This window comes from Larus michahellis, chromosome 11 (assembly GCF_964199755.1).
Source record: "Larus michahellis chromosome 11, bLarMic1.1, whole genome shotgun sequence".
In the NCBI taxonomy this organism is placed as follows: Eukaryota; Metazoa; Chordata; class Aves; order Charadriiformes; family Laridae; genus Larus; species Larus michahellis.
In genome coordinates, this window is record NC_133906.1 from 17,914,077 (window position 1) to 17,941,967 (window position 27,891).

The 27,891-nt window shown below is 42.6% G+C and overlaps 2 protein-coding genes across 9 annotated transcripts; both read right to left on the reverse strand.

Moving 5' to 3' along the window:
- Positions 1–34: 34 nt before the first annotated feature.
- On the reverse strand, positions 35–4,627 carry MRNIP (MRN complex interacting protein). Of its 7 annotated transcripts, XM_074604552.1 has the most exons (8): positions 3,755–3,960; positions 3,615–3,674; positions 3,324–3,421; positions 2,047–2,116; positions 1,605–1,741; positions 1,231–1,315; positions 463–769; positions 35–312 (listed from the first exon to the last, which is right to left on the reverse strand). In XM_074604552.1, exons 1-8 carry the CDS (start codon positions 3,833–3,835, stop codon positions 173–175), a joined length of 978 nt encoding a protein of 325 aa, XP_074460653.1. In that variant the 5' UTR covers positions 3,836–3,960; the 3' UTR covers positions 35–172. The 7 variants fall into 7 exon arrangements, with proteins under 7 accessions (XP_074460653.1, XP_074460646.1, XP_074460645.1 ...); XM_074604545.1 differs by lacking the exon at positions 3,755–3,960 and adding an exon at positions 4,009–4,627 and having other exon boundaries at positions 35–769; positions 3,358–3,421; XM_074604544.1 differs by lacking the exon at positions 3,755–3,960 and adding an exon at positions 4,009–4,627 and having other exon boundaries at positions 35–769; positions 1,216–1,315; positions 3,358–3,421.
- On the reverse strand, positions 4,612–27,603 carry TBC1D9B (TBC1 domain family member 9B). 2 transcript variants are annotated; one of them, XM_074604542.1, is made up of 22 exons: positions 27,378–27,603; positions 24,998–25,108; positions 21,890–22,008; positions 20,600–20,828; positions 19,706–19,964; positions 18,855–19,062; positions 18,510–18,722; positions 18,189–18,350; positions 17,437–17,587; positions 16,825–17,039; positions 15,960–16,077; positions 14,959–15,244; positions 14,164–14,293; positions 12,950–13,048; positions 12,045–12,113; positions 10,640–10,880; positions 10,255–10,320; positions 10,028–10,099; positions 9,563–9,613; positions 8,441–8,488; positions 7,986–8,092; positions 4,612–7,066 (listed from the first exon to the last, which is right to left on the reverse strand). In XM_074604542.1, the coding sequence occupies exons 1-22, from the start codon at positions 27,493–27,495 to the stop codon at positions 6,374–6,376; spliced, it is 3,765 nt and encodes a 1,254-aa protein (XP_074460643.1). In that variant the 5' UTR covers positions 27,496–27,603; the 3' UTR covers positions 4,612–6,373. The 2 variants fall into 2 exon arrangements, with proteins under 2 accessions (XP_074460643.1, XP_074460644.1); XM_074604543.1 differs by lacking the exon at positions 9,563–9,613.
- Positions 27,604–27,891: the final 288 nt, after the last annotated feature.

Genomic DNA, 27,891 nt, shown 5'->3' on the forward strand with positions numbered 1-27,891 from the left:
TCTTCTGCCCTCATACCCTTTTACTCAAAACCAGCCACAGAGCAAGTAAACAACTTCTTTAATAAGCGCAGTTCTGTACAGCCATCTTCAGGTCAAAATCTTGCCTCAAGTACTCAACGTACCAAATACATTATAGAGACAAACAAAGCAATGCCAAAGATGCCTGAGCATCTCAGAGATCATCATCAAACTCCTCACCTGTGCAGAAGAGGTGCTCATAAGAAACACTGCTAGGGTTTGGCCCGGTGTTACAGTTAACAAGGGCGTTTGCCCTCCTCATGCTCTCCAAACAGCACCTTCCTGCAGTGGGCCCTGAGACACCAGATCCTGCCCTTACCAATTGGCTTTGAGGTTCTCCAAACAGCACGTCATCCTCAACTGAGCAACTGCTGCTGGTGCCAGGCAGTTTTAAGGCAAGCCGTTCAGTGTTAGCAACATGCTTTTTAAATTCAAAACCTGTACCTGGAGGTAGAGCTCTTCCAGCCTGTTCTAAGCATCTACTGGCCACACCGTCTTCTGCTGCGGTGGTGCTGTGTAGCTCCAACCTTCCACTGCCCTCCTGTGGTGACAAGGTGACCCTGGCAGCATTTTTGCTACAGCTGTCAGAACATGAGAGAAATTCTTCCCACTTGGAGGGTTTGGTACAAGCAGTTGGGGTTTGTGTATTCTCCTCAGGCGCTACGGACTCACAGACAGCAGGAACCATACTGTCTCCAGAAACAGCATCACCGTCATCTTGATCAGCCACTGCTACTACACATTTCTTGCGCTGTAAGAAGGAAGAGAGCTTGGTTATAAATCCAGCAAGCACAGCCAAGCTGCACAGAAGCAGGCAAAGAGCACTCAGGTCCTTCATATGCACCCAAATTCTCACCAGCCTCTGAGGCTGATGCTCTGGGCTGTGAAGACTCAGGCCAACTTCACTGGCACTGCAGGAAACCACAGTGCCACTGCTCAGTAAGGCAAAGCAGCATAGCTCTTAATTGTGCCGATAGAGGAATCCGGCTCAACCACTCAGCTTACGCAAACTGGCATTGTGTTTGCCTGACTAAAACCTTTCAGAGAGAAACTCCTAACACACGTTTCTTCTCCTCCCCAGTCATTCAAACGGAAGAGCAGAGGAAGACTCATAAAACTTCAAAATTATGATGACACAAAAGAGGTCAGGAGAACACGGTTTTGTTTTACTGGTAGGATCTTCTACAACTAAAATACCTCAAAGGTTTTAACCTTTTTGGCTCGGTAGGCAAGCTGGAAAGCTCCATTTTCCTCTGCGTAGTCTTGAACATCACTGGAGAGAAAGTTCTGCTGTTTCCTGTGCAAGAAAATAATTCACAAAGAGGACAGATTAGCTCCACTGTGAGTTGTTTGGGTTTTTTTTCCACAAATCAGCAGTAGCGTTCATAAAATGCATAGCTCTAGCATTAAGAGAAGTTTCGCGCCCAAATACCAAATCCCAGCTCAGGTCAGGTCAGGTCACACATTGCAACCTGTACTTTGTCCAGCTATCAGAGACGAGCTACCTCCCACACCTCCAAACCAAATGTCACCACTCGGGGGCAGGAATTACCAAAAAAAAAAAAAAAAAAAAGCTCTTTTTGTACCTTTGTTCTTCCACAGTGTTCTTCCTCCGGGAACAGAACTGTTGCCTTTCCATACCTGCCTCATCCTCCCCATCTTCCTGACCTTCACTGTCCTTGTCCAGATATTTACTCCAGCGGCTGACTTCTGCCCTTCCCTCCTACAAGATCAGAGAATTACTGAAAACAGCAAAATACAGGGTTTTCATTTTCGGCATTGTTATGTATATGCTGAATGCCTCAAATCACAGGTCAGTTTAAGACATGTTCCTGTATCGTGTTCCCAGGTTCAGTATCCCGGTGGAGCACAGAGTTTCTGTATTCATCTCATTCTCTTTGCTGGAGCCTCTCTGATTATATACATTATTTCAGCCGTCTGAATGCATACAAAAGGATCACTGTTTTCACTTTGATTCACCTAGGTCAGTACGGGTTGGTATTTACCTCAGCTTTGTAGGTATCTTACCTGCTGGAGCGAACTGTCTTCACGTTGGGCTGCTACATTTTTGCTGTCATTTACCGATTCTTCTACGCACCTAAAATAGATGTTTAAGCTAGAGTTTCTAGAACACACTTCTGTGTATTGATTTATAATTTTCAAGTCACCTAGTCATAGCACAAGGGACTGGATAGAAAGCATGGATAGGAACAGTGGAAAGCCAGCATGTCAGAAAAAAAAAGGATCTATAAAAAAGCAGATGTCAAATGAAGGATTTGCAAGATATATTGCCCAAATACTTGAAAAAATTTAATTAGAGGGTAGTCTCCTTCTTTCTATACAAATAGAGTAGCAAGTTTGATCTAAAGTCGCTAACCATTTAATGACAAATTCGAACTGATCATAAGTAGGGATATAACAGCATGTCTTTTGGGACAACAGCTTAAACCCACTAATTATATTTCAAGCAAACACAGAAAAAGGGAAGTTATTTCACAATGTTTTGAATTTCACCATGTTTTGAGAATAGAAATAGCAACTCTTTTTGATAAAGTGAACAAACAATGAGTTTTCTTCCCAAAGCTTAACCCTGAAGCACTGTATATACGCAACTAAGTTATCTAACTAGCTTTGACTGATTTCTGAAAATAACCTTGAGTAAAAAGGAAGCCGGACCAGTTCAAGACCAGTTCATGTTTAGGCAATTTGTAAACAGATTCAGGAATGAAATAAACAGGAAAGTGCTACTCAGATTTTCCAGCCCAGCAGGAATTACACCCAAACATTTGCTCTAAACAAGTCTTTTTATGAATAGCAGCAGCTACTACTCAACAGATTCACAGTGTGAAGACCCTGAATGCCAACAGTTAGGTAGCAATAGCTTCGAGTGGAGGAGGTTTTCTCTCTGAGGATGCACCTCTGCACTGCTTGTCAGTCTGTAAGATGGACACCTCCACAGTCAGTTCATCAAACAGTAAATAAGACAGACCAATTTGAAAGAAAACCCAAACAAACCAAACCCTATTGCATATATTTTAAGGGGTAAAGGCCTGACCAACACACACCATGGATCAACTAAACTTATCTGAAAAAAATTCTTGTCAAAAGAAACATACCAGGACACTAAACCCAACAAATAGCTTGTTCCTGTGAGGGGACAACTAAACTGGCACATGTCATGGCTTTACAACAGGACAGAAACCCTCCTGTGAGCTCAAATTAGGAAATGGGCACTGCATGTGTGAAGATGTGCATCAGCTGTAGCACATCAAAAGAAAAGAGCAGATAAAGATTAAGCACTCTACCGAGATGTCCAACCAATTGCTTCCTCCGCCTCACCCTGCAGCAAGTTTAATTTCTGGACGTGGTGCCGACAGTCTGGGCCTGACCCTTGGCCATAAACCTGCAAAAACAACAACAAAAAAACAAACAAAAAACCAAGGCTGAGGGAGCAGCCAGATGGAAACAACAGAAAGCGAGACTCCACTTCAGGTAATGCTAAAGTTAACCGAGCGTGTGATGCCCTGCGTAGGGGTAACCGCCACACTGGGCTCCGCACCGCCACTGCACGGGCCTCGCCCCGGCCGGCCCCTCACCTTCTGCACCGCCTGCCGCTGGCCGCACACGCTGCAGCTCCACTTCCCGCTCCGCTTGGCCTAGGAGGGCGCAGAGGGGGTCAGTGCCAGCCCGCAGCCCGCTCCCCGGCCCGGCCCGGCCCGGCCCGGCCCGCACCCACCTGCTGCACCTGGAAGAGGCGGCAGCGGCAGCAGCGCAGCGCCCAGAACGGCGCCGCCATCCCGCCACCCGCCCTCGCCATGGCAACGCGCGCCTTCCGGCCACGTGACGGCCCGCTACCAGCCAGTCCGCCGCTCTGCGCCCGGGGCCGCTGTCACGACAGGTTAACTGTCGATAGGGACCGGCCGCTCCAGCTTGGGCACTGGGCTGTGTCACCAGCAGCCTCTTACCCTGTCTTATAAACCAACCTATTACCTGGGCTGAGTCGCCTCCAAAGGGGAAGGGTTACGGCAGCGCCCGCCTGCCGGGAGGGAAACGCTTCAATGACCGCGTCTGCACCTGCATGAAGCTGCGTCGGTCTGCGATAGACACAAAGTAAACGTACAGAGTAATTGAAAAAAAAAAGGAAAAGGAAAAAAAAGGAAAAGGAAAAAAAAAAGGAAAAGGAAAAAAAAAAGGAAAAGGAAAAAAAAAAGGAAAAGGAAAAAAAAAAGGAAAAGGAAAAAAAAAAGGAAAAGGAAAAAAAAAGGAAAAGGAAAAAAAAAGGAAAAGGAAAAAAAAAAGGAAAAGGAAAAAAAAAAGGAAAAGGAAAAAAAAAAGGAAAAGGAAAAAAAAGGAAAAATAGGGGGGTAAAAGGAAAAGAAAGAAAGGGAAAAAGAAAGAAAGGGAAAAAGAAAGAAAGGGAAAAAGAAAGAAAGGGAAAAAGAAAGAAAGGGAAAAAGAAAGAAAGGGAAAAAGAAAGAAAGGGAAAGAAAAAAAAAGTCAGACTCCAGTCACACCACATTTGCTCTTTCAGGTAACTGCCATGGACAAAGAACAAGCAATATTCCATAAGAAAAAGGCAGTCAAGGTAGCCTATAGGATTCTGGTTCATTTATTGAGTACATGACAGATAAGACAGACAGACAGTGTAAAATCACATGTATTATTTGTACTTTAAAAAAATTACAATAAATTACTGAATAATTAGTAAAAGCAGTTTTACTAATGGCTGCTCTCCAATGATACAGGACAGAGGAGGCAGAGAAATAAGAAATATGTACCAGCTGTGAATACATACAGAGAATGTCACAAGGAGGAATTAACACTGAGTAGCACACCAATTAGTGTTAAATGGGAACATCCAACCCAATGTGTCCTTCCCACCCTTTATAATCCCAATTCCAGCCAAAAGCTGTTGCAAACCTTTGCCTTCAGTGCAGGGTCTGCTCTCACCGAGCCGCAGCATCTCTCGCTCCGGAGATGCCTGTGTACTGAGATGAATTTATCTGTAGGAACAGCATTAATTTTCCTTCCTCGGAGCGCAGGCCCTACTACCAGAAGGCTAACTCTTAGTTTCTTCTGGTTTTCATTGATTTAAAAGAGCAGTCACTCAGTCTCCCAGTTATTTCATCTCTAACTGGAAAGAGATCTAGTATTTGAGGTTTCCTGTAACGGGCTGGTGGCAGAGGGCCACACTGCTTTGTGTTCTCCCTCTTTAGGTATCAATGCCCTTTGATGTGCAGTAGTTTCTAAGAGCACATCCATGGCTAGACTCTTTGTACAAAAGATGTTCCAAAAGGACACACTGGGCAGCTGCAGGTGGCACAACACTCCTGCACAACTTCCCGCCCCAAGCGTTGGCGGGGGCTGACTGATCGAGGGTTCTTAGGGGTCTTCCTGAAAATTGGACCCATCGCTAGCTAGTGAGAACAGAGAATCAGCACGAAACAATGAATATTTTATGTACCAACAGGGAGAGTCCAGCAGACCAGTGTGCCACTGTCCTGTAACACTGAGGCTGATTCACCGAGTTCTAATTTAGGAGCACATTCCCTCATTATAACGGTCATGAGCCCACTGATTGACTTAATGCTACCTCTGCACTGAAGTCAAGGAGCTCGTGGCTTCCCAGACCAAAGAAAAACAATGGCTTTCAAAGGATTAGAAAAACAAATGCTAGAAAACCAGGTTTGTCTGAAAACTCCTGAATGCTGAAGGAGAAAAAAAAAGGTGGTCATAACACTATGGAAATGCCAAATCACATCTGAAAGAAACCTGCGAATCTGAGAAATGTCTGTGTTTAGACCTTAGGGTGCGGGGAGCAGTGGGGCACGATTGCGTTATAGCTGCTGAGTCACAGAACAGCACTGAAGAACTCACAAGACTATTTATAGGTCAGAGTCCTATAGCACTTGACTACACTGCATTAGCTCTCGGACTGGCAGAACGTGGTTTCAAGCCAGGCTGCATCTGCTGTGCAAGTTACCCAGGAACCTACAGCAAACAAGGGCAGGCAAGGAGCAGTTACTGTCTGAAATAAAACTTCATTAAAATAAAAGACAGCAAAAGGCAGACATGCATAATTTATGGTGGTAATTCTATATGTCAGGGGCTATTAGGTTCTAATGGCTCTTGAGAATGTAAATCTAATTCTGTCAGCCAGAGTAGCCAAAGCAGCACCTACACAAAACAGTCACTGTCAGAAGCCCCTTATCGATTGGAATCTATTGTAATTGTGTAGTTACTGGTCTCTGATTAAACACAAAAATACCCCAAACACAAAATACCAAACCATCCTGCCATCTGCCGCATTATCTCCCTGTTTTATCTCCCAAAGACAATTCCTGCTTTCTTGAGTTCACCCTGACACGGAGGAAAGTTCATAGTCGCTGGATGAACTGAACTGCCTCTCTACCTTCTTCTGATCTTTGATCTTTTGCAGAATGTTGACTTTTTTCTCAAAGTAGTTTACAAGGGCTGTTTCCGTCAGCATGGACGCTAAGATCTGCTCAAAGGAGATAGACCAGTCAGTATCAATGGTACTGCCGTACCTGGCAGCTGAGCTACTGCCTTCGCAACCAACCAGGACCGTGTCATCTGCAATGTCTTCACACTGCAGGGAGCCTGTGCTGACCATGGAGTAGGAAGACATGGACATATCATCTTTGGTTTCATCATCTGATAGCAGCTGTAAAGGAGAGCCTTGTCCTTCCCCTGACCCCTCTCCTAGAGTTTGGTTCTCCTGCTGTGTTTTTTCAGGCTGAGCATCTCCGCAGGTTTTGTCCTCATGGTCAGCTTGGGGTTGCTGCTCCACTGCTGAATTCTGACTCTGTTCAGATGTTGGTGACTCCTCTTCACTCACAGGATCTTGGGTGTTGTTTCCTTTGCAGTCCTCAGACTTCCTCATGGGCCTGTTGGAGAATTTTTTCCCAACCTCCCCAATTCGCAGAAGGAGACTGGCTACAGTGGCAATTGCATGGTACAGCTCTTGCTCCACCGGGTCCTCGCTAAACATGTTGTAAAGGGTCTTGCACAACTCTATGAATTGTTCCTTTAAACGACAAAGACCAAAAAAATCATACTTCAGGCTGAAAAAAGTCGACAGTGGCAGATGACAGCATCACAGAATATCTCAAGTTGGAAGGGACCCATAAGGATCACCGAGTCCAACTCCCTGCTCCTTGCAGGACTGCCTAAAACAGAACCATATGACTAAGTGTCATCCACACACTCCTCGAGATGAAGCAACATGCACCATCTTGACTGACTCCTTGTTTATCTGCCTCCCCACCAAATAAGTGGCAACTTATTGTAGTGATTCAGAACAGCCCAGTGCAGGAAAAAACTCTTCTCTCTCTGCTGTAGGGGTTAAATTCAGACACGGCTAGCAATTTAATAGTGGTAGGGTTTTTGCTGACAGATGAACAAAGTACTCACATATTCACATCTGAGAAAACCTAAAGTTTTACTTCTGTCCTGTTACTCTTTTGTGGTCAGCTTTTAAGCATTTCTGAACTGCTTTAAGCAGCACGCATCAAGGACATTAGAGACAGAAAAGATCACACCAGTCATCAGACTCTCTTTCCTGTAACCACATACTTCACTCTCCAGCTGTAACTTGAGGCAATGCAAAACCAAAAAGGCCAAACGAGTTTGTATGACTGGTGGCACATTTGAAACATACTGCTCTGGAGGGAAAACATAGATCGCAGTTTTTATCGGAAAAATTGGCCTGGGAGGCAGAGAGAATCAAATATATTTGATTGGTGGACACAAAGTAGTTTGTCCACATCCACTGAGGAATTCAGCACAAACATGTGGAATTAGAGGCTTCCAAAGCTCACCAGACCAGAACAGCAGGGCAACCCACAGGCACGGACTCAGTATGCGGCAAAATGGCTGCGCGTACTGCCAAATTCCCCACTGAGCTGTCAGTCATCTAACTGGAAACCTTCACATTCGCTTCTTACCTGGCTCATTTTGGGGAGATCTTTAATGGTTTCTTTCTTGGCCTCTTTTTCCTTGGCCCACATTCTTAGGTAGTATCTGTAGTCCTGTGGACTGGTACCTTTCTCCTCTGTAACGCAAGACCAAGCCGCTATTGTCAGGTGGTTAATGGTTTCAGACTTAAAAAGTGAATGCTGTGCCAGCAAAAATCGTGCTGGAAGCATGTTGTATTGACAGTTCAGGAAAATATCTACCAGGAAAGCTGCATTGTTTTCTGCTGTTTATCTGATCCAGCTCACTAGAACAAGAATTTTAACACTGCTGCATTGGCTTGACTGCTCATAAATGAAAACTATGAGTTGACAACTTACCAAACATGACTTAAAAATGTTATGATCTTGGTATGTAAAAGAGTCAGAGCAGTAAGGCATAAGAGAATTTCCTGGCTTGCATCCCACTTTACTTGTGACAAAATTACCTTTTTCTGGACCGTTCTCATTTCTCCTTCCTTTATCTTCTTGGGTTTCTAAAAATATATGGAATTATAAAAGAATGATTAATAGCTGATTTTCAGCAATACAACACAGGAAGAACATAAGACAACTCATATACAAATTAAAATCATACAAGAAGATATTTAATAGAAGTTAGATCTCACACTCCCACATCATGTTTGGAGGAGTGAACAGAACAGGATGGAAGCAAGAGGCTAATGGGATGAACTGGATAAAAAGCCACAGTGAAAAAGTGGGTTGAAGAGCCGAGGTAGAGAGTGGAACTCTTAAAAGAAAGGGCGAAACACAGATATGAAAGACAGCTAAGCAATGCGACGGCTTAAAGACAAAGAAGTCAGTTATCCAAAGTAAGAAAATGAATGGAAAAAACCCAAACCACCACTGAGCACTTATGTGACTAATATCTACACTCACCATTATTCACTGACTGAACTGACACTTCAGGAGTAATTTGCAGAATCTGACTTCATGAACTTCCCTTCTGGTTCCCTATATTGTCGCTACATTTTATAAGGAATCTTGGCTCAACTCAGACTGTTAAGTCAGCCATCTAGCACCAAACAGCACAACTACCTACTCGCGGTTTTTTTTTTGGAGCATTATTATGTTCTGGTAAACATTTAGCATAAATGACATACTTTGACCTCCTATTTGACAATCCCTAAAATTATCGTTTAAGAAATACAGTAAATTAGCCTACTAGCAGATTTACCATTCAATGGCATGCATCCTTATTCCTTAAATTAGAAGGCTATGGAGGAGGCACAGGTATCATCTACCCAGGCCAGCAAGCCTAGTACCCCCCACCCTCTACTCTAACCATATTTTCCCCTGCCAGCTTCTAGGGTGAGATAAACTCCGCTGCAAGAAGCTAGACAAAACCTATTTTGACCAAGGTTGAAACTCAGTAGGTAGACTATACCAAAAGATACCTAACTACCTGTGACACTCCCACTATGAATAAAGTGCTATGAGAGAGGAGGAGCAGCAACAACTTGAGGGTATTTAAAACCGCACACTGGTGCTGGCAGATGATATCAGCATTACAGCCATGCTCAATGCATGCACATAATCCATGGACTGACCTTGAGACTCACAGTGCAGGCAGAAATCCAGCTCTGAGACAAAAGGAGATACTTGAGCAGCAGAAAAAGGGGTTGAGGGGACAATATCCCAGATTAAACAGAAGAAAAGGCCAGACATAGACAGACACAGAGAAGGAAACAAAAACAAGAAGAGAGACAATGAGACTTGCATGAAAAACCTAAATCATGGTGGGAGACAGGGGCTGGTAAAAGCACACCGCTCCTCCTCAGCGGTCTGTAACTGTGCTTCAGAGGGGTCCTGCATGAAATGGGCGCTGAGCAGTTTAAGCTCTGGACTTCTTTCCCCACCATGCAGCAAAGACAGTGAACTCAAACACACTGGCAATCTTAACATACTGTCACCACGAGACCATGCCTTGCAAAAAAATCACTATTCACAGCACATGTGTTTGTGCTGGAACTCCCGCCTAAGCTGAGAGGTTAAAGGCAGCAGTGTTGTATTACCTTCTGTTGTAACATCCTCTGTGAAATAACTCGTGGCCTCCAAAGCAGACTCTGCCTCCTCTGGATTCAGAGCTATATTTACAGAAAAGGAAATGTTAAGATCTCTAAGCTAACTGAACAGCAGTATCACTCACTTCATTAGTGAAATTCATGAGGCATCCCTTTTTCAATTGCATGTTAGAACAGACCATACTCAATAGTAGCAATATATGAAAGCAATCACTCACCAGGAGGCAGATGCAGTTTGTAAAGTACTTTGAGTTTTTCAGTGAGGTCACCATGGTACATTCCACCTGAAGAAAAAAAAAACAAACAGTTAGAAAACAGCAATTAGGATAAAGAATCACCTGCTCACAGGCTCAAAACAGTATGAGTTCACATGCAATGAGAAAACGCTAACTACACAAAGCCCTGTGCAGAAGCAGTAAAGAAATCTACAGCAAAGCTGTACCTTGTTGGTTTGCTACCTCGTTTCCCAAAACGGGAGACTTTGTAGCAGCAAAAAGGCCCCTTGTGATATTGCAAACATCGCTATCTCCTTTTAGTTCTCCGATTTGAAAAGGACAGAAACATTTTTTGCAATATTCCATCATTTCCAAAAACACCACTTACTGATCCCTGTCACAAACTCCTTGAAGTTAATGAGAGAATCCCTGTTCTCATCCAGAAGCCGGAACAAACGCCCTGCCAGCACAGGCGTATGTGCGCCACAGGACCAGGGGGTCAAACTGATGAACAGCTCTTTGAACTGCTCCATGTCTATGCGATACTGCTCCAGGTAAGGTAAACTCTGATCTCGGCGGGCAGCTGCAGCACGATTGTTTCCCCAGTAACAGCTCATCAGATACTTTGCCTTTGGAGGGAAAAGATTAATAGGTCAGCTTATAGTACTCTACAACAACCCACGGGAATGGAGACTTTGTTATCGCTCAAGGGTAGCATTGAGCAAGCAGAGAAGAGACATTTCAGGACACACTGTTTATCTCCCCCGTTATTCCTAGCGTTACTTCACTACAAAACAATATGAAATGAAGGAAGAGACAGGGATTTCACAAAAAGCACAAAGAACAATATAAATGAAAAATACAAAAAACATGATTTCAGATTTGAATAAAATGACACTCAGGCTTTACTGCAAAGGGAACATGCAGGTTTTAGAACTAAGCCTCTCTTTTGTAGTTTACAGCACAGTGCAACCGAGTTTGCACTCAGTTTGCAAAACTGATTGTCAATATTGATTTGCAAAACTCATTGTCAATATTTCTCAGTACAGAAGACTGAGGTACTACATATAAAGAACTTTATAACCATGGGTGTCAGAAATAAAATTAAATGAAACAACGCAAGTAGTGAAACTGTTGACTAAGGGGCTAACAACAAAAATGTCTGATACAAACTGGGACCTTATTATTAGGTAATTTCTGGGAAGGAAAATTGTCTAGCTTTAGTAATTTCATCACAGTGTGACAAAGAGGTCAATTCAGTCATGAGGAAATGATCTGGAATCTGTTTTTCTTTTTCTCTAACAAAGTAGTTTAAACAGCTGGAATTGTTGCCTCTGTTCTTACTGCACTTGGTAAATACAGTTGGGTAATATCACTCTTCAAAACACACACATTGACAAATGGAGGCAAAGCACTTAAGTAATTTTGTCATAATTACAGAGCATATCAATGGCAAACTTGAGAAGAAAAACTGAAGTACAGTCAATCCCAGCTCCCTGTTCTAAGTGCTATATGACATTCCTGTCCATTGATTCCACAATCTCTTTCTGAATAAATATCATTCAGATACTGTGAACATGTTTTGGCCATCTTTGAAAAAAAAATAAAATCAATAGGATAGTAATAGGGCCAGTCTCACTGGCACCACCTATAACCATGTATAACAAAATGCCACATCTGTTTCTGATAGGTTGGATTAAGAATCAAAGCAAAGTCATTGCTTCCCTTTCAACTTATTTGGATATTTGTTCTCTCAGTGTCAGAACATATTCTTCCTCGCTCTAGCTTCTTACCTTGAACACTACATACAGCTCTTCTAGTTCTTCAATAGAGAAACCAATGTCACTAGACACAGCTCGGACCTATAGTTAGGGAGAAAAGAGAGTGAATAATTAATTCCAAAGCTAGAATAATCAAATAAGACTCACTGAAAAAATCTGTTAAACACAGAAGAAAACAAGTGCAAGGAGATATGACACAGGATGGGAAGGAAAACACAACCATTCTAATACTTCCCATTGCTATGGATTACAGGTCAGGAAGACAAGTTTCTGGTCAAGCAGAACCTGCTGACATTTTGAGCAGCTAGAAAAAATTGCTGCACTTATTTCCTGTTTGTGCAGATCTGACTGTGCAGACTGTGTTGACCCTCCCTCTTGTTTTTATCTTCAGATGTTTGACTCAGATGCATTGAAAAACAACAGTGGAAGAAACATGTAGATGAGGTTCTCCACCTATGACACAGGAGATAATTGCAATAGATATGGATACTTCCCTTTGGCCATGAACCCTTCTGTAGAATTCCCTAATGCGCTAGCATACTCTCTAAATGGCAGGAAAATAATGATCTGCTAGCTAGCTTTTCTCAAAGATTCCAGGCAAGCAGTAGAACAGACAGCACTAGGCAGTGGAGACTGCTACAAGGCCTACAAGTGGTTTTTATCTCTCTCCATGCCACGTATCTCATTCAATCATGCCCTAGCACTTCAATCCATTTTATTAGATTAACTAGAACCATGTGAAGAAGAAAACTGAAAATCCGTTATTCCGGTCAGTAAATCCATTTTTCACATGAACCGCAATTCTTTAAGTCACTTAAAACTGTGTCTGCTACAGCGCAAACCTTCCAGATGCTCACAGCAAAACACTTTCCATTAATATGCCATTTGGTAGCTCATTCAATCTGGGAGTCACATACCACACTCTTCTTGGCTGTATCCTCCAGAGACTGGATCACTTTCAGCCTTTGTTTAAAACGCATTTGTTCAATGTCATCTGCCTTCAAACTGCTAAATTTCTACAAGAAAGGAAGCAGACCAGGTCAACATCATCTCTAAAGAAAGAAAAAAAACCCTAGAAGCCCTTTACCAGCAGCAAAAAGATGAGAAAAAACTTGAGGTCTATTGCCCATTCAGCCCTGTCCTGAAAAAGAAGTCGTCCAGAATTCATGAGGAATCCAACATCAGAGGTTTCTAAAGAACAGCTGAAAAAGCATCTGTCAGGACTGACAGATCCTGTACTGTGGCAGACGTAAGAGAACAGACAGGTTGTCATTCCTTCCAGCCCTGTTTTTTAATAGGACCCATATGAGATTCAGCTACAAACACCAAAGTTAACAGGCTTTTCTCCTGACTAGGTCAGACAAGTAAGATGAATTTGGCGAGACTCTTTTATAAAAGAAACCGAGAACAGAGACGGCAGATTTGAAGAAACAAACAAAATACCCAGCAAAATGATATCTGCCTGACCGTAAGCAGCTGGAAGAAGACAGGATGAAGAACATTTCCCTTAAAAAGGGAAATGAATCCACATTTACCACAGTGTAGCACAGAACCGTCAAACACCGGCTCTCTTGCCTGCGTTCTCTCCATCATTCAGAAACAAATTTCTTATGAGTTTGTTCTCAGTATGAATAATGAGGTACACCTCCACCCGTGTAGAGGTATTTCAAAAGCACTGGCACCGTTCTTGAGTCATTTTCCTATTACTATAACATGGATCCCAGAATAGGCTTCCTGTGTCCATGGACTGAGATACTTCCATGTTTCTGCAGCATACGTCACAATTTTTACCCTGAATTTTCTTCCCCAACTCCCTATCACTGACAATCATCACATACAAGTAAGAATGGGGACTTTTTTGGCAAAGTAGGAAGAAATCTCTGGTCTGTAATTTTCACTTATTTGCGGTCTTTGTTTTAGTCTCCATTAGAGTCGGGGGGAGCCTTTGTAATCCACAATAGCCAATAGCGTTAGGCTCTATTCATACCAAAGAGGAGGATTAATGGCTTAGGCCTGCACTCCTTGAGCACCTCAAGCTATGAACACTGTTAGAATTCTGGCTGCACAAAGTATAAAACTGGACGTTAGTAGAGGAAAAACCTCTTGGGCAAAAACTAAGCCAGAGCCTTACCTCATAGGATGTTTTGATGAGTTCAAAGATGTCGATTTCAAGTGGCGGGTCATCTCCACTCGTCAATAAGGCGTGCAAGTGGGGAATAGGGGGAGAGACGCTCTGTCTGTTAACTACATTGTCCAAATATCTGTTGGGAAAAAACAGAACAGATGCAAGACTCCAGGATTAGTGTCCAGGAAAAGAAGTAATATCCTAAACATACAATTCCCAACTGCTAGTACCATTAATCTAAACATGTAGGAAAATTTAATTTTTCCCAGCTAACCTGCAATGCTACCCTCAATGTACCTGAGGTAAAGTTGATTTAAAACCTATTTTTCGGGTATCTGCTCTTTTTAAAATGGGCTTCTAGTAGTAAGCTGAAGATCTTGCTGCACACAGAAGAGATTCACATTTCAAACAAGAACATCTTACATTTACCAGACTTGGGAGATATCTGGCTGATAAAGTTTTGTGTTTCTAGAAGGTGATTCCTGCCAGGGTCTATTCTTAATAGCAAATCAGAATTCTTCTGTGAATTTCAGATAAACAACTCTTCATAGTTAAAAATCAAACTGAGGAGGAGGAGTGCATTATGCTGCAAAGCAAACAATTCCAGAAATATGGGATTTCTCTGACTTGAGACAAAAATTAATTCAGCTGTTGCTAAACGCAGTAGCAAACCTCTCTGGAGCACAAGTTGGGTCCTAGAGTGTTATCTGTGACCTGCTATGTAATGGAATTAGGTAGAAGAGATGATGACTAAAAGGGTACCGTTACTATTCAGTTATAAGTAAGAACAATGAATGGTACCTGCCCAGAATAGTCATGGCTTCACCTTCATCACAGCACTGTAACAACTTCTCCATGTTGGCATCAAGTATGGCCAATGACACCTGCAAGATAAACTTGATTCCCTCGTAGAAAAAACAGTCGACAATGACCACAGCACTCTCAAAGGGCATGACACTGAGAAAGAGAGTGAGGAACCAGGAAAGGGATATGGTGGAAATCACTCCCAGGTCCTGCATCTTTTCTGACAGCTGTGGAAGATATTCTCGTGTAAGTTCTTCAAAGATGCCTTGGTCCACCAATGCACCTGGGAAAACCAATAAAAACAACAGTAGAACTCAAATTGGTGGTATCACGGTACCATAGTCAAACTAATAAATTATTAAACAAAATAGCATGAATTCACTCTGATTTCATGTAAGCCTTTCAACATCAAAACTAAAATTAATGCATTTATTTACATTTGTTCCCTGTTCTCAAGAAAAGCAACATATTTAGATAGAGACTATTCCTATATTGCAGAGCATGCATCAACAGAATCTCTCATTGATCTACGCGTTTTCCCTGAAAGGAGGGGTGGAAGATTACTGATATTATAGTATTTACATCAAACTATACTCTTTATACAGATCAACTTTAAAAGCCCATGAAGCGGTGCTTTCACTAACCTTTCCTGGAAGCCTATTCCAAAGATCTATTACATCATTCAGATGGGCAAAAAAAACCCCAATAATTTTCTTCTAGATATGTCTCCTTACTGCTAACGGTCCCTCCTGCTACCAATTTTTAGTGACTTCATCTTCCTTGTCACTACAAGGTAGCACTACTACCTTGGCAGCCTGTAGTGTCTCTTCCTATGTCTCCATCACACACCTGCAACTTTAAAGGGAACAGGGTTGTGCTTCATCATCTTTAAAATACATCACATTTAATTCATTCTGAACAACAAAATATTCCTGGGAGATGCTGGTGCAACTGTAGCTGAAAATTCAGGCTCCAGCATGAATTTGACAAAGACTCACCCACTACTCTTGTGTTGTAGTAATCTGGCAACATCCGCTCACATAAAGCCACCAGGAGCCAGAAAGCCTCTTCCTCATTGCAGTATAGCAACAGTACTGATGTAACAATGTTCATGGCCTACGAGCCGGCGGAATTAAATATGCAGATATACAAGAGAAACATGAAGATGTTCATGAAAGCTGTCATTACAGACCAGCTAAACTTAAAAAGTGTAAATACAGCAAAACTGTCACTAAGGGTCCCATCTATTTCCAGCTTTTACTGGTATCTGAGTCAGTAGATGACCTTGAGCCAATTTACCTTCCTGTTTCAGTTCCTCTGTTTGTGAGGCAGCAAATAATATAACTACTTTTTGTCAAGCACTTTTGTTATTCAATGTGACTAAGTATAATTTTCAAAGTTTTCATAAAAAGCTTTGTAATAATTTGGTCATGAGAGAACATAATGAGAACCTCTAATACCAGAGCAATACACAAAACGAAAGTGAATTTTCCACTGAGTTGTTTTGCAAACCAGCAACTGGCTTCGTCTTCAATATACTGCCCATGAGCACCATCTCTTACTTGATTCAATTGCTCTTTTTAACGAAACCAGATGTTTTTGCTGAACTAGGGGAAGCTCTAGCAGGAAAACTAGTAAAAGACTGTCATTACACCTAAGAGAAATGTGCAAATTCTATTTAAATGCTGTATCCAAAGGACACTTAAGAGATCTTCAACATTACCACTTCTTTCCTACTCTCATACCACCACACTGACAGCATGAAGGAAAAGTCTGAAACTGAACAAAAAACTGCAGAAAAAGTCCAAGTCAATCATGGTCACCGTGTAGGACTAACAAGTCTTAGCAAGACTTCTTGCTTACCTGACAGTACCCAATTGTTGGATTTCTGAATGCATAAGCTGTTAAGACTCTGCGGAGGGCAGCAATTCCCAGCTCATTCTGGAAGGCAGGATGTTCTGGCATAGAACGGTGCAGATCTCTCTCAATTTCCTCTGTAGCAAGATTGTACTTTCCCATTGACTTTTCCACAAGATCTGCATAGTAACCAGGATGAGTCACCATCTCATTCCAAGCCCCTGTAACGACAAACAAATACTGCTTCACCTCTCGAGCTTTGGAATACAGATTTTATGCCCACAGTTTCAAAAAAGAGGCAGCCAGGAAGTGCTACATGAACTCATCAACTACAAATAGATATGAAAGTTTAATAATAAATTCATTGCAAAATCATCATGTTAGAGTCTAATTTCAGTCCCAACACTGAAATGCAGACAAAGGAGGCCAAAGTGCTACTAGGCTCATAAAGAAAGTAATCTCAGGAATGCGATCACTGCATTTTTGGCAAAAACACCATGAAGTATCATTCAGGTGGAGTTAACTTGTGACTAATTTATTCTGAAATGAGCTTTTCCTTTGACATGTGCAGAAAACTTATTCCTGCTAGCTGTCAAAGTCTCCAGCACAACCTCCTACCTGAGAAAAGGAGCCACAGCTCTCCACGAAGGTTCTCTGGGATTCCCTTTTGCACGAGCTCCCTAGTCTTGGCAGTGCGATACATACACATCCCTCGCCCATATTCAAAGAAATGAATGTTCCAAGACTCTTCCTTCATCTTCTCCTTTGCCTTCACAGGAACAAATATGGCCGTTTTAGGAGATTAATGCATTTTCATGTTTGTAGGACAAGTAATTTCAGGCCTATACTTCATAAGAGAAATGCATTGTGACATTTAAAGCCTTTCTTCTTCCTGCTGAATAAAAGGGTGTGTGCTAATCTACACTGTTTTGATTCAGTTCTGACCTTGCTTAAAGTTAAGTCTTTACGACGCTAACGTGGGCTGTGCAATGGCATTACACCTTGCAAATCCCTACATAAGTGCAAGTAGAACCATGGTCTAAGACAATTAACTAGCAAGCAGAGATACCAGTTCTCTGCTTTTTTGATCTGAAGAAAAGTAGTTCTTCACAGACACAAATTTACATCCCAGAAGCACAGAAACACTAATTACTCAGCCTCCAGTCGAGTATCTCGGGTATCTCAGTACTGATAAAGCAAGCTGACAGTCAGGCTACATCTATGCAGCACTATCATTGTGACTAACACAGCAGTGATACTGCAGGACTGACCAGGGATAAAATGCATTTTCAGTCTTAGAGCGTACAGGAAATCTACAGCCTACTGCAAACAATTTAGAGTTAATTGTTTGGAGTTAAAATATTATTCACCCCTTTGGGTCCCAAGAGCTCCTCGGAATTTCTTCTGAAGAGTTTGAGTAGTCCCTGGGAGGCTGTTGGCACCTCCCCGGCACAGAAGCTGACAGGTCGATTGCTGAGAGCAGACGTGGGGCTAACTGCAAGCGGGCTGCTGGAAGGCAACTCTGGAACCTCCTGAACAACAGAAGATAAAGCATCTGAGGTCAGGCAGCCTCTGTCCTCTGCTAACTGTCTAACAAAGAGACATCATTTGCTGGTAACAAACACAACACACTGTAAGGAGCGTGACTCTGGAAAGTTGACAAACGCTCCTCACAGCTATTCCCTTAGTACCTCGCAACCAGGATCAGCCAAATTCCACTTCCATTCCCTGTCGCTGCTGCATGGTTTCTTGGACGGCGTTCTCTGCAAGAAGTCAGAGATTCTCTGTACCAAGAAATCTCGGTCTTTCAGATTGGCAAAGAAGAAAGTCATTTTACTTTTAGTGCTGATGGACAGAGGGCTGGGCAAGACACTGGAACTATCTGCTTTCTCAACTATTGTCACCTAGAAGACAAAGATAAGGGGCATTTGGACCTAGCAGATTTTCCATTATCTATAAAGCACTGCACAAAAGCCAGAAGCACACAAAAGACAGGAAAGGCCTGTAGTCTTAATATTCATCTGAGAAGTCCCTACCTCCCTGAGAGGAATGATGAGATGACAGGCCTCCTCTGCCTTGCTGGCAAAACAGATGTAATTGTTGGAAACAAACATCTGGCCAGGAATATGCATCTTGTTGAATGGTGTCCACAAGGTACAGTCTGTATGTCCATCCAGGCATTCATCCTTGGGCAACCGGAAAGTGGCACGGTAGCACTCATTTTTGGCTCGAGCATCCAGGTCTCTGGGGAAAAGTAAAGAGTAGTTCCCAGACATTTTTTCTCACTTGAAAAACCCACTGAAACACTAGCGTTAAGTGTTCGTTCCAATCACAACCTTCAGATTGTGCTGTGTATTCTTAGTATTCATTTCTCTAACTGAGATGCCACCCCTTATCTGACTTCTCTTTCAGCCTTCAGACATGCTTCACTGAAAAGGTATGTCCTGCAATACAAGATAAAATATACTAGTGCATCTGCGAAACTTAAATGTTACATTAGATTCTGAAACTGCAGAGAACAGTCCCCAGTGGGAGGATTTATTAAAATACAAATGTATATTACTTTTTATAAATATTCAATTTCCGACAAAGGGGCTGATGTAATTTTCTTCTTTCACATTTTTTTTTGAACAGGATTTTCAACAGTTTCTAGTTGAAAATTCTTTCTGACAGTGCCTAGACATGAGGGTGTGTGTGAATTCTGTACGTGTGAATTTGGGACGGGAAAAAAAAAAAAAGAACAGGCAGAGGGCTAATGACTACAATAAGTGACGCAGCCCCTAGCATGAGAAAACCCCAGTGGCACCTGGGAGCTACACAGTAATGCAGATTTATTACTACAATCCCCTGTTATCTGACCTCTCTTCTCACTGCTGGAAACATATACCTTTTTAATGCAGAGATGTTCTTAAGAGGCTTCCTGGGCTTTGGGAGGGACTTGTCCTGTAGGAAGCTCTCATTATCCAATAGCTGCCGCATAGCAATATTAGCCAACTGCTCCATCAGCTTGAATGTCTCGTTGATGTTGAGAAACATGGAAAAATAAAGTTCATTGTCCCTTGTGCTTACTTTAATGCACTCAGGGAACAGCAGTGTAGCATTTTTTTCTAGCTGGGTTACATCCACCCACTGGATCACCAGTGTAACTGTGAAAAAAAGTTCAAAAAAACTACTATCACAATTCCAGGCAAAAAAACCAAACAATCAGAAATGAAGCTCATGCAGCAAGTAAGCTCTCAGTGTAGCAGCATTTTTCCCTTTTACTCATGGACAATTCTTTTCTTCATACTTTACTGGGTTCTTCAAAAATACTTGGAAATAATCTTTGGGATTAACTAGATTACAAATAATGCAGTTCCAAAAAGGACCATCTCCCATCCAGTAAGTGCTTTCAACCACAATTACTCAAGTTTTCATTCTTTCTTTCCAGCAAATTAGCTTTCGACTGAGGAGTTCAAGCTGTGTAAATACTGGGTCCTGGCGGTGGTTCAAAATAAAACTGACCAAAGTAAAAACATTGCTTGATTCCCTAATCCAGTTAAAGTAAAACTTCAGGTGTACTTGTACCACTTGAGAAATGTTTTGAAAAATGACTCAGGCACTCAGTTTAAACATCACTGAAGTGCCAACGAGTGCAAGGACGGATCTGTGCGTTGAGCTAGAGCTCAAAGGACTCCTAAAAGGAAAAACCCTGTCATCTTAAAAAAAATTCACACAAAAGATCAATTGCATCAAGACCATGGTAAATGGCAGAAAAGCAACTAACTGGCTTATAACTCACCCTCTTTGCCCAGCAGGAAGGAGTAGAAACAGAGGTGATTGACAGTGAGGTACAGCCAACCCTGCCTGGGCACACGCCCCTTCCAATAGCTGCAGGAATAGTAATTGACCAACTTCTCCACCTCGGGCATCCCAAACTGCTTCCGCATCTTCAGCTCAGCCTCTTTGAATTTACCTGGATCCTCTTCACTCTGGGGCTGCTCATTCTTGTTCTCTTCAGCAATAATACCCTAAAAGGACATGGAAGGAGAGAGAGAAGAAATGGAAGGGAACATGCCTGCTGACAGACATACAGCAAAAGGTCACAGCAGCAATCCGGAAGACAGAAAGAAGAAATATGACACAGCAGTTATCATTTCTCCTGTCACGTTAGAGAAACAGTAAAGACATGTAGAAAGAGCGTTCAGATAATCGGGGAGTCCATGATCTGGGATCTACTCCTGAACACATGCAGCAAACATTCATGTTTAACATGTGACTGAGTTTCTCACGGCTGGCCTGGTAACAGTTTGAAGACCCTGTAGGAGAACTGAAGTCTGTTTTCCCTTGCAAACTTGCTTCTTCAACAGGAAGAAGATCAGCTGCCAGGAAGGGCAGAATTCTGCAGTATGTCAGATCTTGACTGGCCAGAAGGAAAAACAAATGACCACAATCTCTCTCAGAAACACACACGCACACACACAGAGAAGATACAAAGAATCTGACTCGAGTACTGGAAAAGACTCAAATTCTTGCTGTGCGATAAAAAAACTGTGTTTATAAGTTCTGCTCTGGAGAATTTGTGGGCTGGGAATCTGAAGTGTTTTAACTGCACAACAAGCAGAGACACCTGACTCAGAAGTCAGCGGAAGTTTTACTTCCCAGATGAGATGGCTTCTAGACCACCGTGGCAGGGCAAGTACATTGCTTACAAACTAGAATTCTCTCTCCCATATTTGTTGCTAGATGAACCCTCATCTAACATTCTCTCTGAATCAAAAGTATAATTTACAAGGATTTTTAAGGGGTATTAAATTTTACTTAGTAGAAGCATCCTAAGCAGGCTGTTCCTTGACATCTACTGCTCATAAATTTTTTCCTCCCCAAATACGTTTGCCCAGTGTTACGGCTGTAATGTGATGCCGACAATACTGTATACATTTCAGGACGTGTGTATGTCTGAAAAGGGAGCAGAAAGAAGTTTTACAACGGAGCTCTTGCTCCTTCCCTCCCAAGGGTAAAAAAATTCTCAATGACACCTTCCCATTCCTTCTCAGGATCTGGAAGACCTCCAGGGAAACACGTTGCTTACATGTATCTTGCCCTTGACAAAGGTGGTGATATCTTCTTCATTATCAAAGATGGAGAGAGTCTGCAGTAAGTTGTTCTCCAGCCATTCCCAGTGCTTTGTGATCTCTTTACGAGATGATCCTAAGTGAAGGAGTAAAAGATGATGGGAAGAGCAGAGAAAAAAGAAATTAGAATAAGGCCTTTTTTTCCTCCAACTTTACAGCAGAAAACTAATAATTACCCAACAGTGATCAGGACAAATCAAACACACCAACTGTATACACGTCAAGGATATTTCATGTACACCACCATTATGTTTCTAATGAAACGCCTCCACTGCCACCAAGGATAATCAGCACGCTACCAAGAGATCATCCTATTTGCCAGCGCACACCAAACACAGCTTTTTACCACAGACAAAACGCACTCTTATGTTCCAGACAAGAAGCACTCTTTTAATTCCTGGTATTCTAGAATAAAAATAATGGACTTTCAGAGAACCTTGAAATTTCAGAACAACTGAAGTCTTTACACCTTCAAAGAGGTTCCATTTTCCATGGGCAATGGTCGGCAAAGAGCATACAATTTCAAAACAAAAAGCAACCAAAATAGTCACGTGTCAGAAAGTTCTTTGCTTTCTTAAATAAAAACATCTCAGCAAAACTCGTATTAGTTAGTTGTCTTTAACCACACAGTCCACAAGAGTTCATAAAGGATAAGCTTCGCTGTGTAACCAATGCAAAGAATTTTTCTAGATAAAGTTGCCTTAGATAGTTGCCATTAATTATTTCAAAGATTTGTGTTTACTAGAAGATTTCATCTTCTCTATCAACAGCTATCACTATATACTCTTGTAGACAGAAAAAAATGCAGAAGAAATAAAACCAGCAATCCAAACAAGATAAGAACCATCCTTAATTGCAGAAAGAAATTTGTTTAAATGCACATCAAAGACACTTGTAAGTTTCTCTTTGCCAAATTTCAGTAAATTTATCTTCTGAAGTTTCATACAAAAACAGTGGGATATCTAAACATGTTAACAGTGTGACTCACACTACTTGATTTCTCTGCGAGTACATTAGACCCCTCCGTGTGATTAATGATGGAACAGAAGAAAGCATCAGACCACACAAGCAATTCCCTGAAGCTATTGCTCTACCTGACTTTTCTTTTTCAAGAGAGAGCTTTGGCAATGAAACAGTCTTCACGTATTTGTAGCTGGATACCTAACCACAAAATCCAACACCAGCTAATCTGTGGTTTCATAAGCAAAAATAACTCCAGGTCCTGAAAACAAGAACTAGAAGCAAGCAAGCTGTCTTGTCTCAAAGGACTGCAGAGCTATGAATTTGAGTTCGTGTGTACCGCCCAATGGATTAGACAACAAGTATTTTTTCTTTTGCCTCTGTGTATAAGGTTATTTGACATCTCTCCTAGCCATCGGACAATGTTTTTAAAGAATTACTGATTTTGAGTAACACAAAATGGTTTATTTTAAGGGCACAGAGTTATCAGTTATAGGATATTTGGTTGTGGGAAAACCCCACAGGTTCAGCAACAATGGCAGGGGAATAAAGTCTGCGTTCTGTTTTGTTTCATGAGCTGCATCTCTCACCAAGCAACAGCAGACAAATTGCTAAAATAAGCCAGGCCTCAATAACTGACATCTTTCTAAGAACAATGTTAGAATTACATACGTGAAGGAGTAAAATCCTGCAATTCCTACAGAGAGCTGTAAGAACAAAGTGCTGAAAGGCTGAGGCTACACGAATGACCAGAATGCTGCCCACGTATTTACACATGATAAATTGTAAATAAAATATAAGCATTTTTCAAATAGAGAGCGTCGTATACATTTTACAACTTTAAGTGAATACCAGTATTTTACTTTGACGCTAAAATGAGAACCAGTTTTGATTAAAAAATACTTTGGATGAAGACAATATGTTTACTCCAGTATAATCATTTATCAAACTCCATTCGGTGGTTATACAGCCCATCTCACTCTATCATGCTGCGTTACTTAAAAGTAACTGAGATATAGACGATATCAACTACAGCACTCCTGAAGTTGTACAAATATAACACATTCATTGCGTGTCAACATACTATAAAATTTCAGATTTGCACCATATGGGACCAGTAAATATTCTTCTTTTTTTCTGTGCAGTTTCTGGCCTGACATTTTTTTTTTTCTGTCATTGTTCTCTCTGCATCCTCCTTCCTCAAAAGGGTAACTGAGTTTCTGTGCCTGTTTCTGTGTTCTGTTTCTAAACCTCTCTTCTCAGAATTTATGTAGCTGTGCAAGGAAGAATATTGTTTTGGTTGCCTGGGGAGACGATGGAAGCAGGGAAAACAAGACATCAACATCTGTGGGCTTTGCAAATGATTACTTCATGGTCAGATTTTACATCTCAACCACAAAGAGAGAAGTGAAGATTCTTATTACAACAAGGTCGGTCTAGCAAATACATGTGAGTATTTTCTCTTTAGCTGCCAGTAGGACCTAAAGCCTCAATCAAAGTTCATCACCAGATAGTAGAACACTGTACCGTGGTATTCCACTACAGCAGTCAGACTTCTCAGGTAAAAGAGGGGAAGGATTCTTATGTTTTAAAAAATATTACTGTGATATATTCTACAAATATAGTATAACTATGCATCTATTACAAGTCAGAAATAGCAGAAAAAAATAACCCGGATCAAGACAGTAAAGAGATTCCCCAAAGAGTGGCACCTTGAACGACCTTGCATGTTCCCATCTTGTACTGTGTTCCTGGTAAGCAGGTTTTGGCACAACACTCATCATCCAACAGCAATCTTATCATCACGGTTTGATTCTCTGAACAACCGCACTATGACCATGCAAACAGATACACTTTGGACAAAGGAAAATTTGTAACATCTGCAGAAACAGAAGCTTTTGCAGAGCCTTATGTTCCTAAACTAAGTTTAAGCAACACTGAGAAGTTTTATGATTTCTGGCATCTTCCACTACCGCACCAGAAGCTCTAGAAAGTTTCCTGAGCAGTCACAGAATACTCCTATGCGGGATAACTGATCATCAGAACCAAACAGACAATACAGTAACACAAATCCAGGCTCTGACAAGAGCCACACCAATACGTACCACACGCCACTGCCCAATACACTTGAGAGTCCTGAGTCTGGTGCAGAATACGGTACGGGGCAACTCTGGCACTGGAATCCAAAACCACGTCTAATGTTCCCACAAGAAGACCTAGAAGGCAAGGAGAGAGAAATTAAAACAATTTAACAGTAAAATGAAGAACTGGGTTAAGCAAAAATACAGGATCAACATCACAGAAAAATGCTGATGTTCCTGTCATGTACGCTGTGATGGAAGAGCAAGGCCACTCGGTTGAGAAAATGGAAGGCGTACATCCAGTCTCCGCAAGCAAATTACCTATAAACCAACTACAGCCAATCCCACTGGTAATGGATAAAGTTTAGATGGCAATTAAATGTCTACTAAACCTAATTATAATCCTCTGCCTTCCTAGGAGAGTTTTCTAATAAAAGTCAAATGTATTTTCCTCTGTGGGGTTTCTGTTGCTAATACTGATTTTTAAGCCTACTAAATTAAAACACAGAAGAGTTTTCAACGCTGTGTCTTTCAGCATCACCTATGCAAACAGTAGGTTGGAAAACTCATTCAAGATGGAATCAAACAGCTCTAGAAAAACTGGTATTCACAGGCTCCAGTGATGTTTCTAGAAGCACTTTGATTAAACAAAGAAGGCAGAGAATCAAAATGTGATAACGCGGAAGTTAAATTATTTTTATATGATGTTAAATAAAAAAGCAGGCACCTCCAGAATAAAAGCTGACAAGCCACCAGACTTTGTAAAGCAAATCCATTTTTTTTTTCAATTAAGTCTATTTACTAGATAAATATCTAAGATGGTACTTTGCCCTGCTATTCTAGTTAATGTACTATGAGCATCTTTAACGCAAATTAATTTTGCAACATCTTCATGATTTTCTAACATTTTTTCTTAACAGTTTTCTAACATTAGAACTTGGAGAAGGAGCACGATTGCCCCTCTGGTTTGCTATTCAGGAGGCCCAGGCTCAATTCCCTGCTCTCCTCCCCATGGTTTGGGTGAGTCTGAGCAAACTCATCCATATCTTATTCATTACCACGAAACACACTACTTCCTCCCTTTATCTCTCTCGGCTACCCAAAAGCAACTAATAGATCAGGAACATACCACTGAGCACACTTCAAGAGAAGCGCCATCCATAATAAGCTCATCTGGTAATCCTTAAAACAAATACATATGTATCCAGCACAGTGGGATCTCGGTTTGGCTCCAGGTTTCTTGTGCACAGTTTTAGGCAGAACATGGATTAAAAAGTCATTTTGAATACTTCCTATAACAATACTGAATATGTCAAATATTGACATATGGACCGGTAACATGACATGGTTAAGAACTACAGTACAACAGCAACTTCGACACATTTCCAGCTCGGCTGAATACCTACATTCTAACTCTAAAATGTCAACTTGCAGTTGTACAGCTCCTTAAGGAGGACACGTGGCTTTTAACACGTAGGAGCTCTGAAGAAGACTCTCTCACTGGGCTAAACTCGCTCAAGAAGCAAACTGGCTCAAAGCTAAAACCACTTAAGAACAGATCAGTTTAAATGTTTCCAGAACAGCACCAGGTATTCATTTCTCCCATTTTTACCTGGGAAATTCCAGTATATGATTTCATGCCTACCTGCAAAACTACACAAGTAAGTTACGTTATATAAAACACAGTAATACAAATAGTTTAAAATATTGTGAAAAGATGAAATATGCTAAGTATGTTTATCAGCTGCGTCATTTCTGTAGTTAGCATATTTGGTTAACAGGGATAACATGTGAAACTGGATGTCAATAATTCACTAATATAAATCACCTAATTGTGTATGCGTTTTGCACACAAATGGGGTGTTTTAAAAGCGAGGGGATTTTGTGTTGCTGTTGACACCGTGCCTTGGCCACAGTTCTGTCACCCAACACGGCCATCGGGCACACGCACCCAGGGGCGGCTCTCACCGGGCTGCACCCACACCGCCTCACCCCCAGCCCAATTTACATAGATATTAACTAATTAAAAACTACGTCTTACTCTCATCCTCTAAACCTTGAAAAAACACATTAAAAAAAAAACAACAACAAAGAAAACACCTCAGTAATTCAAGGCAACACGAGTACGACAAAGAAGCCATTTCTGACAAGGGAAGAAGACCACCCCACCGCCCCCCTTGCCGTTATTCGCCCCCCCGCCCTGCAGCAGCACGGCTGGGGAGGCCGGACCGCCACCGCCACCGCCCCCCCGGCCCCCCCCAGCTCCGGCCCCGCCGCCGTCCCGAGGGGGGCAGCGCCCGCCCCGCCCTGACGGGACCCTCAGCACCCCACCCGAGCCGGGCCCGGCGGACACGGCCCTGAGGCGGCCCGGCCGGAGTCTCCCCTCAGCCCCGCCGCGCCTCACCCGTGAGGCCGCCCCCTTTGCCGTGTCCCCGCCGGCGCTGGAGCAAGAAGAAGGGGTTGGCCCGCTCCGTGACCCACAGCGCGCCGGCCAGCAGCACCTCCTCGGGCCCCAGCCACATCGCGGCGGCTCGGAGCGGCTCGGCGGGGGTGCGCCGGGCCCGGCCGGAGCGCGGAGGCGGCGCTGGGCGAGCGGCCGGGCCGCACCGGCGGGTCACGGGGCCGCGGCGGCGGCGGCGCCCAGCGGAGACGGCGCCCCCTAGCGCCCCGGCCCCCTCACGGCAGCGGGGCGGCGCCATGGGACCGCCGTGGCGCGGGAGGGAGGGCCGCGGCTCTGCAGTGCCGAGGTCACGAGTTCGAGCCCCGCGGCGCGGAGGGCGGACAGGGCCGCCTCCCTGTACCGCTTCGGTGGGCAGTTGGGGTTCATCTCCTCTGCCTCTGGGTGTCTGGGGGCTGCAGAGGCATTCGCTGAGCCCTCAGCCTCTGAAGAGTCCCTCTGAAGAGACTGAAAAGACCCT

Excerpts from the sequence above, each read along its gene's own strand:
- MRNIP (XM_074604544.1), bottom strand. The coding sequence starts at position 4,627 with ATGAACCAGAATCCTATAGGCTACCTTGACTGCCTTTTTCTTATGGAA. Across the intron at positions 2,117-3,357 it reads GAAATTAAACTTGCTGCAGG|GTGCGTAGAAGAATCGGTAA; the intron begins GTGAGGCGGAGG and ends CATCTATTTTAG. Across the intron at positions 770-1,215 it reads AAAAGGTTAAAACCTTTGAG|CGCAAGAAATGTGTAGTAGC; the intron begins GTATTTTAGTTG and ends TCCTTCTTACAG.
- TBC1D9B (XM_074604542.1), bottom strand. The coding sequence starts at position 27,495 with ATGTGGCTGGGGCCCGAGGAGGTGCTGCTGGCCGGCGCGCTGTGGGTC. Across the intron at positions 19,063-19,705 it reads AACATCTCTGCATTAAAAAG|AGACCTGGATGCTCGAGCCA; the intron begins GTATATGTTTCC and ends ACTTTTCCCCAG. Across the intron at positions 16,078-16,824 it reads CAACAATTGGGTACTGTCAG|GCCATGAACATTGTTACATC; the intron begins GTAAGCAAGAAG and ends GCCGGCTCGTAG.